Raw genomic sequence first — 12,975 nt, 5'->3', positions numbered from 1 at the left:
TAAGAAACCTACTCCGAGCACATGGTTTACTAGATGGCCGTTCTAATATATGGACTCTTCTCCAGGAAACCGGTCCCTGCACAACGCAGCTCCTGTAATGCTGTTACATCAGTCTTATATTGGGACAGGGGACAGGGGACTCTGTACAAGGAGAGCACGTTCCATGTGAAAATGCACGAATCGTTATTCCTTTGTCGTTGCCGGGTTCGTCTTTCTGTAATTCGTCTTGTCCGAGACTCCTGTTGTGGCATCGTAACAAGTTGTTTTCCGTGCAGGGTTGTCAGCCCTACCCAACTCCCAACCTGGAGGACCAGTTGGTACAATTTGTCTCGTTTTAAGGCGCGGGAGACTCGTCTTCATCTTTCTCCGTCTGCAGCTTTTCGTTAAGAAAGAGCTCCCAGCGGTCACCAGGTGGAGGTGGAGATAGGGTTTGGTAGTAGAGCTGTTGATGTTGGTTCAGCAGGCGTTTCCCAGGTTTTATGCTCCATCGTGGGTACCAATCCACGATTCGCCCAGTGACCTATACTACCCTTTGACCACCGTTTTTCCACATTTGCTAAAAATATTAAATTCCGAGTGTGGGCCATGTGAGGTTGACTATTATCAATACAGTACTTTCCATCAAATGATTGAAGGCAATGGAATTTTTAATTATGTACTCCCGGAACTGTCATGCACTTATCGCTCCTCACATAGGGATTCACAAAACCTTTTATACCTGAAACGTCAAGCTTCCGGTTTCCCGAGTTGTTTTCATATATTTTTAGTATATTTTCGACAACATCAGTATCAGCAGGGATGGGGGAGTTCTATGAACTGTTCTTCCTGGATATTTTGGATCTTGTCGTGATGGTAAGTATTTGGGGTTGATTTCATGGATTTCCTCTTTTTCTCTGCTGCTTTTTTGTGGTAAATATATTTCTTGTTGAAATCCTGCTGTTATTCCTTTTGTAATCCGAAATATCATGGTATTGAAATCAGCAGGAAGAGTTGGGTTTCAATGTTACTCAAGCTGGGTTCAGCGCGACTGGTGTATACCTGACTCCTAACACCTACAAACTGTACGGAAAATTCATCTAAAGAGTTGCAGAACAACCATAGCGATCATTGACATATGACATAACAAAATAAGCCAAAGTAATAATCACAAGTAAGTAATTCAAGCGTATTAAATTACCTTATTTTTCAGAATTCGTAGTTTGAATAACTAACAGTTTTCTTTTCCAATGAAAACAAGTATATTTCATAAATCAGTGCTTTTGTACATGAATGTGAATTAACAGGCTAAAAACTAACAATAGACAACACAGAAATCTCACTTCTCATTTCGCTAAGCCAACTAATTTTCCGCCTAGTTGATCCAATTTTTTCGTAATACCGCTCGAAATCGATCTGGTGGCTTGGCCTGGAGCCTAAAAATGTAAATCAGAATATAAGAAAAATATCTACACCAAAATACATAAGATGTATACATTTAGTAATTTATTCATGAAATTGGCGAATTGTTCGTAACCATTCACAATTGCTCGTCCGATTCCATAAAAACGATCTCCTTCGTTTCCATACTTTTCATGTTCGCTTATGGTGTCGATGATTGGTCTCGGCTGGAATGGAAGACACCAAATAGTCAATTGCATTCCTATCTAGTTTCAATTAATAAATTATAAATTTTGTTTACATTAAGAAAATCTGAAACTTTCTTCTGTTTATCATCATAGACGGAGAGAATGGCGGACACTGGATGCTCAGACTCTAGTAGAACAGTCTCTCGACCATTTTGATTTTCCGGAGCAGCCTGTAGATGAATACAGAAAGAAGAAATATAATTTTAATATCAATTGAAAGTGTTTTAATGAATCGTTTTTTGGTCAATTTTTATCGAGAGAAGATTTTTATCTACCGTTATCAATGAATATCGTTCGATTTGATAGAGATGGCGCCAAACGAAAAATGAAAAATCTTATGAATTGTTTCACTATCTGAAATTTGATCTTGCAAAATAATTGTATTCAGAATGTAGATATAAGTTGAAGTCTGTGGTTAGCTGAATGCTTGATGATTTTGCTTTCTTGTTGTTGTGCTGTGTTGTGATCTGACGTTTCAGTCTCAAGTTCTAGAGCGTCAAAGATGGAGTTCACCAAGCGAGAATTTGTCACATTGTGAGGTAAAAATGTAACGAAGGTGGCCGAAAAAATTTGAGAAGTTTATGGGCCCGATACTTTAACGATTCGAACAGCACAGCGTTGGTTTGATCGATTTCGTTCTGGTGTAGTGGATGTCGAAGATACACCCCGTACTGATAGGCCAATCGTCATAGAAACCAATAAAATCGTCGAAATCATCCAAGTAGACCAGCATGTGAGCATTCGCTCGATTGGCTAGGAACTGAGTAAGGACCATAAAACCGTTTGGAACCATTTGCAGAAGATTGGATTCCAAAAAAAGCTGGATGTTTGGGTGCCACACAAGTTGACGCAAAAAAATCTCTTGGACCGAAACAACGCCTGCGATGCATTGCTGAAACGTAACGAATTCGACTCATTTTTGAAGCGGATGGTGACTGGTGATGGAAAGTGGATCACGTATGACAACCTGAAGCAAAAAAAAATCGTGGTCGAAGCGCGGCGAGCCGGCTCAAACCATCACTAAGCTCGGATTGACGGCCAGGAAGGTTTTGGTTTGTGTTTGGTAGGATTGGAAAGGAATCATCCATTATGAGCTGCTTAACTATGGACAGATCCTCAATTCGGTTCTCTACTGTGAGCAACTCGACCGTTTCAAGCAAGCGATTGATCAGAAGCGGCCAGAATTGGTCAATAGAAATGGTGTTGTGTTCCACCAAGACAGCCACCAAGTCAGATGTCCTATCGCACCCACCGTATAGTCCGGACCTGGCACCAAATTATTATCATCTCTTTCGGCCTATGCTAAACGTTCTTGATGCTACTAAGTTGGTCTGAGTTTTTTTTGCAAATAAGGAGGGGGGGTTTTATAAGGAGGGGATATGCCTTCTAAATGGCAACAAGTTTGCGAACAAAACGGCGCATATTTGACTTAAATCGGATAATTCTAATATGGTAAATAAAGCGTAAAATTTCGATCACAAATACGACATTTCTTTTTCCCCAACCCAATATATTAGAAGTTAAAATATTTAATGAAATTTTTGATGTGTACCCAAGTCTTTAACATCTCCAAGAAAAATAAGAGTTTTCTAATTTTCAATGGATCTAGGCGCATTTTCATCTTTTTAAAATCCGTGAAAAACTTCTAGAAGGCCATCAAATTAATGATAGTAATAACAGCATCTTCAAAAGTGATTCATGAAATGAATTGGTTGTCAATTAAGCACATCCTACTCATTTTGAAAACTTCACCAAATTCACTACAGGGCTCCCCCAACTGTTGTCGTTTCGATCTGACGAAAGCTTTCAAATCCATATCACAGTATGGAATTACCTCCAACATAGTAGTTATTCTCATCCGCTTCCATATGCATCATTAACAAGGCTTTAAACTGTATAAACAACGTTTTTAAATCTCTATATGATATCCTGTTCTCCGAAAAGTCTAAATTTTCTTCTACAAACAGTTAGTTAGAGAACTCACCACTTCTAATTTCATCTTCCGGACTGATAACTGTCCACATCAAATAGGTAGGATACGGTTCACAGTAGGACAAATCCTACTGTCCAACGCTGGTATTTTCCCTCTCCCCCACCTCATACGCACACATGCACTGGTATTTCTTCCGAAGCCTTCTTTGAGTGCTTCGCCACCAAATAAATAAATATACATTTTACGCTGCATCTGTAACCACATTTTGCATGTGGCATTTGAATTAGTGCCATGTGTAAATATGTATATTGGAAACGAAAGACTTAAGCCAGAAACCCGAGTTTTATTAGGAATTGAAATTATATGTGAAAAACACATATCCATCGTTCGTTTTTCTTTTCGCGAAGCATTCATTGACCTTCACAGCCTTAAATCGATGGTATGACAAATATATTTGCTATATCAATATAATTTTACAAGTTCATTCACCATGGAAAACTCATAAGAAACCGTTAAAATCAAATATAACCAAAATATGGCACAAGTATAATTTGTGGTCAGTCAACCTTTCGAGTATAATTTTATATATTCTAAATATGTTGACCGAATTTCGACAGTTCAGCACTTCAATAATATTTATCTAAGCCAGCTAGTTGGCTTAGATATTTTGATATGGACCATTCACTTTCGAGAGCAGTGTTTTCAATAGCGGTAATCACCTCATCTGTCTAAATGATCCATTTGAGTAAATCTATAGAAAATCATCCTTCAGTATAGTTTTTGGGAAAAAAAATTTGGTTACTTCTAAAATACATGTAGAGGGTTTGATGAGCTTATACTGATTTGCAGTTCTTTATGACTAGCGGATCTTGGCTGCTTACTTGAATATTGCAGCTGCTTTTAGGGGCCAGGATGTCCCCTAAGTTCAACGCAAGCGATTCTGACACTCTTGCTTTCGTTCAGCTGTGGAAAAACTTTTTCGCTGCACAAATTACACAAATTCTGAACAATTTGCTAGAGAATATTGATGAACTACCACCATCAAAAGTGCCTGTATCTTTGACGCAGTTGAAGTTGCCAACCACTTCTCAAAATTTGTGTCTGTGTCTGGTGTGCAAAAAGAATTTCCTCATTGCAATAGTGCAGATAGTAAAGGACCCTTTTATGGAAATTAGGGAGACTATATAATTACTGTTAAAAACATGCAAAATAATTTTCAAAAATTCTAGGAAGAAGTAAGATTTTTTACATTATTTTATTGTATCTGTTAATATAGATATTATTGTATCTATTGATATAGATACAATCGATACAATATGCATGCAAATGTTTTTGATGATGTTATTATTTATTTATTTAATGAGGACAATACACAGAAAGCAAATTCCTTATTACATATTGTCCTCAGAGGGAGGAGCAAGTGAATGACTTATTTTACGCTTAAAACTAGAGAGGGAAATAGAGGCAAAGGACCCAAGATGTAGAGCATTGTAGGACCGGCAAAGCCTCGAGATCGGAGAGCAAAAGTAAATCTCGAGCTCCGCGAAGGGTATATCAAAAATGTCCGCACTACGTATGTTATGAGACGAGGCGATACGGGAAGTAATATCCGAGTTGGCGGAGCAGTCCATCAGACAATTGCAGAGTTTGAAAAGAGTACACATATCAAGGAAGATACGGCGTTGCTGTAGGGAGGGGAAATTGAGGGTGCGGAGTTGTGACGGATAATCAACCCGTGGAAGATGCTTTTGGTAAAAGAGGGTCCGGGTGAATTTGCGTTGTACAGCTTCAAGAGCGCATCAGTCACAGATGCGGTAGGGGGACCAGACTATACAGCAATATTCAAGAATGTTTCTGGCAAGGAAATTGAAGAGTGTTAAGGAGGGCTGGATTCAGGTAAAGTCGGAGGAGGAACGTAGGATAAAACCAGACATTTTGGAAGCTCTATTGATGATGCCAACGAAGTGGAAATTGAAACGAAGTTTATCGTCGAATATTACACCTGGAAGGAGGTCAGTAATGAAAGGGGTTGTCCACTAAGAGAATAGGAAAAGGATATTGGGGAGGGTTTAAGCGAATAGTACATCCTGTGGCATTTGCTGACATTCAGTGTTAGCTTGTTGACCGAACACCAACGGACCAAATTATAAAGATTGGACTGCAAGAGACCACAATACAGCGGAGACGAAGCAGAGGCAAACAATTTAAAGTAGTTTGTGTAAAGCAAATACGGGCAGGTGACGATGGAGACGAGGTCATTGATAAAAAACAGGAAGAGTATGGGGCCAAGTATAGAGCCTTGGGGAACACCAGAGGAAGGAGAGAAGGAACCAGATGAGTAATCATGAAAAGAAACTTTGCATTTTGCATTTGCATGCTTTTGATAGGAGGAAAGCGAGGAGATGACTGAGGGAGGGAAGTCTAGTAATGAAAGTTTAGAGAGGAGAATGTTATGGTCAACGGTATCGAAAGCTTTGGAGAAATCAGTGTAAATAGCATGTACCTCCTTTCGTGAATTCAAGCATTTAGCAACAAAGTTGGTAAAGACCAGAAGATTTGAAGCCGTTGATCTATTTTCACGAAACTATGCTGCTCTTTGGCAATGAGGTGACCGAAGTGCCTGGTCTATCAGTCGTTGATGTATCTTTCCAGGATTTTGGAGCAAGAGGGGAGAAGAGAAATGGGGCGGTAATTCACAGCAAGGAAGAGTCTCCGCTCTTGAGGATAGGAATGGTAAGGGCCTCTTTCCAGAGACGGGGAAAGTAGCATTCATCTAGACTTTTTTTGTAGATTATACTCAGGGGGAGGGAAATTTGTTTTGTACAGTTAAGGAGGAAGAGATTAGGAAGCCCATCAAGGCCAGGTCCGACATTGGGGTCAAGATTACCAATGAGAAACTCAACCAAGGAAGGCGTAAGGAGAGGAATGGCTAGAGATTCGTAGGAGTCTGTAGTTATGAAAGGTGTAGAGGGTGGAGGGCTCGAGGGAGAAAACACTAAAGAGAAGTAGGTGCAGAGAACGTCGCAGGATTGTTGTGGGAAGTTAGCAGTGGAGACAGCGAAGCTGATAGAAGAAGGGAAAGATTGAGTTGGATTACGAGAATTGCGAGCGTGAGACCAAAAGGTTTTAAGTTGCCGCGAGCAAGGACTGCTTCGACGCTCAATAGGTACCTTTTACGCGCGTTTCTGACCATTGACTTCACAGTAGAGCGTACAGCCTTAAAATGAGCAAGGTCGGCGTCATTCTTAGAAGCCCGAAACTTCTTCCGCAGTGTATGTTACAAGCGAATGTTAATAAGAGTTTCCGTTGTGAACCAAGTTGGATACGAACGTAGGCAGGGACGGGAAGAAGGGACATACCAGGAGAAGAGATCAGAGAGGATATTGTAGAAGGTGTTAAGATGACGAGTTGCTTAATATATGTACCCAGATGGAAGACGCGAAAGCTGAGTTCAGACCGCCAAAATTGGCTTCGCGAAAGTTGAACTTAGTGGGTTTACACTTGGTTTTGGGATAAATAATGAACGAGGAAACTCCGCTTCAAATTCAACCGGGGGGTGGTGAGCCTCAGTTTTGACATACGGGGGTGTGCAAGGAAATAAAGAGAGGTGGCGCTCGGGTAGGTTGGTAAGGAAGAGATCGAGAGTGAGGCCCAAGGAGTTTTTGGTAGTATTGAAATTCAGGGCAGAGCAAGTGTGCATAAAGGAAGAAAGTGGGAGGGAAGAATGGTGGAGGTTGTTCGAAGGAATTAGAAGGCTAGAATGATTAGGCCAATTGAGAACGTGTAGGTTGAAATCTACGCAAAGGAAGAAAGGGAGGGAAGGGAATCTAACGGTAAGGAGTTCAGATAAACTGTCAAACAATTCTTCATACAGGTGAGAAGGGCTAGCACAGGGAACATATACACAAGGAACAATGAACAGGAGGAAGTTGGGCGGGGAGACACGAAGAGCAACACAATCAAAAGAGAAGCCAGAGGAGGAGAGTGTATCTTTTATTGCAATTAGGACCCCACCGCCGGTGGACTTACGAGAAGGATCCCGGCCCCTGTCACAGCGGAAAGTGGAGTACCCTTCGGGGAGCTCGGAGTTTAATATGGCATCGTCCAGCCAGGTTTCGGGGATACAGGTGGCATGGTGTTGCTGAGCCAGCGCGGATAAATTGAAAGCCCCAGCTTGGTTCTTAAACCCCTAACGTTCTGATAAAACAGACAGATAGTGAACATGGATCCAGTTATATAGCTCGGCGAGGCAGGCGGGTTGCCCTGAAATATACCCGCGAATTGGGGCGCTTGTATGGCTTGATGAATACACCTTCAGGCCAGAAAGAAGGGTTGCCGAGGACGTCAACTTCGTGTGGATAAGTAATATTGCAAGATGCAATCACCCGGTCGGTGTTGTTATCTTTTGTGAGTTTAATGCAGGACAGAGGAGAAAGTAAACCAACTTTGCTCTTTATATACTCCAGAACATCGTCCGTAAAAGTTGTGAACGCTAGTCTGGAGATAAAGAGCTGTTTAGGTGGGGACGCCACCTTTAGTTTGGGGCCACTAGTATGGATGGATGAAGTGCCAGGACAGGATCGATGCCAAAAAGTGGGGCGGTTGTATTCCAATTCGTGACTTGCTGAGGAGGCTGCGCATATTGTTCCGTTGTAGGCACAACGTTGAGCGAGACAGAATCGGAGGCTTATTATGTTGGATGTACTATTTACTTCGTTACTATAGATGGTTGACGACGATAGCCAACTTTTGATGTATCGTGAAGAGTCAGCATCTGTCAGCCAAATATTGCTTAGAAACCATTTAATGTTGCTCAACAAGTTTATTTTTTATCGCGTTGAAAAAGAGAATCCGATTAAGCACAGTTTGCGGGAAGCTTTGATTTCCTGTTTCAATTTGAAGAAAAGCGCAGCTGAAGTATACTGAATGCTAGTGAAAGTTTATGATGAATCTGCACCATCGGATAGAGAACTCAGAGAATGTTTGAAAACGAGGGGCATTCGAGCCAATCTAAAAAATTCAAAGACAGAGAAATAGAAATATAACTCGCTAAGATTCATGTCAAATGCAAAAAGAGTTCGCAAGAACGCTGGAAGTTATTCAACGAGCTACTTCGTAACTACTCAAAACCGCGGAACACATCCGAAAGTAAAGAAATTGAGGGAGAAGTTGAAACCGAGAGATATTGAACGACGATTTTGCGGGTTCGAAATTTTCCTTCCAAGTCCAGATTATGCAACCAGACACGAATCAATTCATTGCCAGAATGATGTGAGAAAGAACTGCTTAACGATAGACAATACTCCGAATAATATATTAATTCATATCTTGCAAATCACCAATAAGTCAGCAGAATGAAACCTTATAAACCTCGATGCCCATCCTCATCCTGACGACTGGCAACGAGCCATTATCTGTCTCATACATAAAATAGGAGATATCACGCAGTGCAGCGATTATAGAGTACCATCTGTAAAAAATGCTCCGCAATCCTGCTCGGCCGGGTAATCCTACACGTCCAGAACATCATAGGCATACATCAAAGAATCTTCACTCCAGGCAAATGTGCAGCAAATCAAAAAACGGTTGGACCATGGGCATTAGTTGTGCCACTTTTCCATCAACTTTAAGGGAGCCTATGACAACACAGCCAGGGTAAAACTATACGCAGCCATGAGAGAATTTGGTGTCTCAACGAAATTGATAAGGCTGGCTAGGCTGACCCTGATCAATATGCGAGGCCAGATAACAGAAACAGGATCACTCTCAAGACCAATCGACATTAACAACGGTCTAAGACAAAAGATGCCTTATCGTGCGTCCTCTTTAACATGGCCCTGAAAAAAGTGATCCATGAAGCTGAGGTAAATGCGAGGGGTACGATCCTCTTTAAATCCACCCAACTACTGGCCTATGCTGACGATATCAACGTCAAGGGGAAAACAACCCGAGACATACAAACTGCCTACATCCAGATCGAGGAGATAGCGCGATATATTGGGCTACACCTCAATGAAGGTAAGACGAAGTATATGGTGGCAACGTTAGCACCGAAAACCAACCAACAAACGACATCAAATCGCACTAGTCAAACGAGAAGAATAAAAATAGGAGACTACAACTTTGAGACCGTTGATAATTTCTCCTATCTAGGGTCGAAAATTACAACCGATAACGTCTACGACGATGAAATCGGCGCACGGTTGTTGGTTGCCAACAGAGCCTATTTCGCCTTACAAAAACTGTTGCGCTCGAAACGTCCACCATAGGGTCAAAGCTCTTACTGTATAAGACAATGATCTTGCCAGTCCTTATGTATTCCTCGGAGAATTGGGTTCTTAGCAAGAAAAATTTGCGAACTCTTGGGCGCGTTCGAGAGAAGAATCCTCCGAAGAATTTTTGGCCCCCTACATGAGGATGAACGATTCCGTAGCCTGCATAACGACAAAATCTATGAGTGACACCATGACCGTCCGGTTGTAGATAAAATCCGGCTCAATAGGTTACGGTGGGCGGGTCACTTAATCCGTATGGATGAGGATGATCCAACCCGGAAAGTCTATATGGGCAATATCTAGGGTAGGAAAAGAAGGCGAGCAGACCCTGCTTGAGATGGAGCGATTGCGTAGGTCAGGACGCCAGACAGCTTTTAGGGATATCGAATTGGTGCACCCCGGCGCAAAAGCGGGATGTCTGGGTTCCTTATTAAGGCAAGCTTAGACCGGATACCAGTTGTTGTGCTGTTGATGATGATGATCGAATGCAAACTCTTATATTCTCAATTTTGTTGTTACACTCACCATATGAAATGTAGGCTTCAGAGCATAATCTTACCCAAATATAATTTTGAATACCGGCGTTTTACCATTCTTTTTTGGAAAGTGCTATGTTAGGCCAAGTAAATCCCTTGTTTATTTTGCCCTATCCAGGCATGTAAGTGCTATCGAGATCCCTAATGCCGTATAAATCCAATATATGTAAAGTGTGAGGATGCAGATGGATGATGTTATGAAAATTGTAGCATTTGACCAATTCGCACTTTCAATAATTCATGAAACCAAAGCTAATACTTTTTCGCAAAAAAAGTCCTTCTTGGAAAGAATCAAACGTATTATATATATTATACGTTGAACTATGTAACTATATATGTTCTTTAAAATAATAAAAACTTGTTTGCGGGAACCACTTGTTCCCTCATCAGTGCTAACAAGACTTGTTTGCACTGATGAAGGGAACAAGTGGTTCCCGAAATATCGGTATTTGCAAAATTAAAATCACCACTAGCGAATAAGAAAAACAGCTAGAAATACCAGATATATACGTTTATACAACGATGTATAACACTAAGCTTGAAATTCCTCTTGATTTATTGAAACTATGGAAATTTAAACTTCGACAAACTTAACCGCAGTTTCGAAATGTAAGTCAAGATGAAGTTCAAACGATGTCTCTATTTCCATTTCTTAAGAGTTTAAGCTAATCAAATATGAACAGTCATCGACCTACAAGACCACTGTGATATCTGGTCTTTTTTGCAAATGATCAAGGTCAAATCACAAATCAACGAATCTATTAACCAAAAAAATTAGTTGTAAATCAGATGCAGAAAAAAAAACCAACAAACCTTTAAATATTCGACTGGAGTCTGATTATCCACGGCGGCGCTTCCATCCAATATAGGAGCCGAACGAGCATTATTGAAAGCAATCAAAAAGTTAATCAAAAAAAAGACGGCACACCTCGTGAAAAACATTTCGAAACACTTATCTGGAAATTCTGTTATTTAACAATATCAGTAAGTGCGAACTACGAACCGAAATCCACCTCGACGGGCAACAAGACTGACGTTGCACATACTCAAGACTCAACCACAATTCGCACCACTCCACCACTTTCTTGCAGAATACCACAAGCATCCCCCCTGCTTTATTACATTTGTGCATATTTGTTGCGTGCACCATTAACCTAGTCCTCCTTGGTGTCGGGTGGTTTGTTGTTTACCCAATGTATGCGCCAGGGAAGTCCAGCGGCCAGTTCAGCACGTCCACGGTTTAAAAATTTGTGTATCTTGTGATGTAACAATTACTGCAATAGATTGCTTCCTCTACTTACCATCCTAACACATGTGCCATAGTCCGACCACTTTCACTATGTACTCAAATATTTATCTTTTTTTTTCTGCAGACATGAGGTTTGCTCGAAAGAAGCTTTTTGAAAATTCAGATTTAAAAAAGTTGCTTAGAGCTAGCTGTTGATAGGTGGCGGTGTGCTTAGTCGTATCTAAAGATACTAATAAGTTAGTATATGCTGAAACCAAAATCCAGCCGAAACTCTAGCAACTCAGTTCCCAATTTCCTCACATTGCTTGTTATACTATTTATTATTAAAACATTTTGCTAAGTAGATGATGAAAACTACAGTGTGCCGCCAAAAACTTAGAATAACTGGAAAATGTCTACGTAGTAGCCTTCGATCGCGGCAGTTATATAAGGTCTTTAAGTTTTCATTCCACATACGAGAATCGAATCAGTTGGTGGAACTTCTCCAGAACCAGCACTTTTCATCTCAACTATATGCAGATATGCCGCCTTTCGGATTTCTCATGAAAGCTTCCGTTTTCTTGAATATCCGTATTTCCGCATATTGGTAAAAGGATATCAAGATTTCCGGACATTTTATTTCATATTCTGTTTTCAGGGTTTTGTGTCAATCAAAATCTTATTAAGGGCGTCATCCCGTATATCGGATCTGCGGAATAGAATTTTTTTTTTGGTATCAATTGTATCTAGATATAATGTAGAATATATGGGCAAAGTGATTTTTCGATATTTGATAAGTCACATGCCAGATTTATGTCGTTCACCGTAATAAAGCTCGTATTTATCGGTCCGAATGACGTTCGAATGACTTCGCCAAAAGGAAAAGAATTGAGGCCAAGGCTGTACATGTGTTTCTTGAAGAAACCTAAGGTTTATGGATTAGGTATTGCAGATTAATGGCCAGGTAGGTTTAAATGCGTTTTTCTCGAAACCATAGCCCAAAATCTATTCAACCAAATTCTTTGAAATTTTCACGACTTATTCAGAACATATTTTTAGAATAATTGCGATTCATTCAGTAGTTTTTTTTATTCATTGAAGAAGCCGTGAAAAAACACCAAAATTCATAAAAAAAGTTTAACACGGCACCAAAAATTTAGCTTTTAATATTTTTTAATAATCCTAGTTAAGTCTGCACCGTTTACTTTTTTTCTTTAAGATGGCCACAGCGCTCTAGATGAGCCCGTACATAATACGCAATACGATTCCAACTGCCAGCGCTCTTCAGCATCGCTCTGACAATGTTGTCTGGAGAGAGTTCCCCTGCGTCTGCTACTGGCGGAGGTCGTCCCACCTCTCGCAAGAGAAAAAGGTGTGT

The 12,975-nt window shown here is 40.6% G+C and overlaps 1 protein-coding gene across 1 annotated transcript; it reads right to left on the bottom strand.

The window, feature by feature from the left end:
* Positions 1-1,221: 1,221 nt before the first annotated feature.
* LOC119657563 lies at positions 1,222-11,422 on the bottom strand. The gene is made up of 4 exons (XM_038064522.1): positions 11,183-11,422; positions 1,679-1,795; positions 1,473-1,604; positions 1,222-1,412 (listed from the first exon to the last, which is right to left on the bottom strand). The coding sequence occupies exons 1-4, from the start codon at positions 11,309-11,311 to the stop codon at positions 1,323-1,325; spliced, it is 468 nt and encodes a 155-aa protein (XP_037920450.1). The 5' UTR covers positions 11,312-11,422; the 3' UTR covers positions 1,222-1,322.
* Between the last annotated feature and the right edge of the window lie 1,553 nt (positions 11,423-12,975).

This window comes from Hermetia illucens, chromosome 5 (genome assembly GCF_905115235.1).
Source record: "Hermetia illucens chromosome 5, iHerIll2.2.curated.20191125, whole genome shotgun sequence".
In the NCBI taxonomy this organism is placed as follows: Eukaryota; Metazoa; Arthropoda; class Insecta; order Diptera; family Stratiomyidae; genus Hermetia; species Hermetia illucens.
The sequence above is the reverse complement of the archived record's forward strand: the minus strand, read 5'-3'. Positions and strand labels throughout refer to the sequence as shown.

Excerpts from the sequence above, each read along its gene's own strand:
- LOC119657563 (XM_038064522.1), bottom strand. The coding sequence starts at position 11,311 with ATGTTTTTCACGAGGTGTGCCGTCTTTTTTTTGATTAACTTTTTGATT. Across the intron at positions 1,605-1,678 it reads AAGTTTCAGATTTTCTTAAT|CCGAGACCAATCATCGACAC; the intron begins GTAAACAAAATT and ends CTTCCATTCCAG. Across the intron at positions 1,413-1,472 it reads TCATGAATAAATTACTAAAT|GCTCCAGGCCAAGCCACCAG; the intron begins GTATACATCTTA and ends TTACATTTTTAG.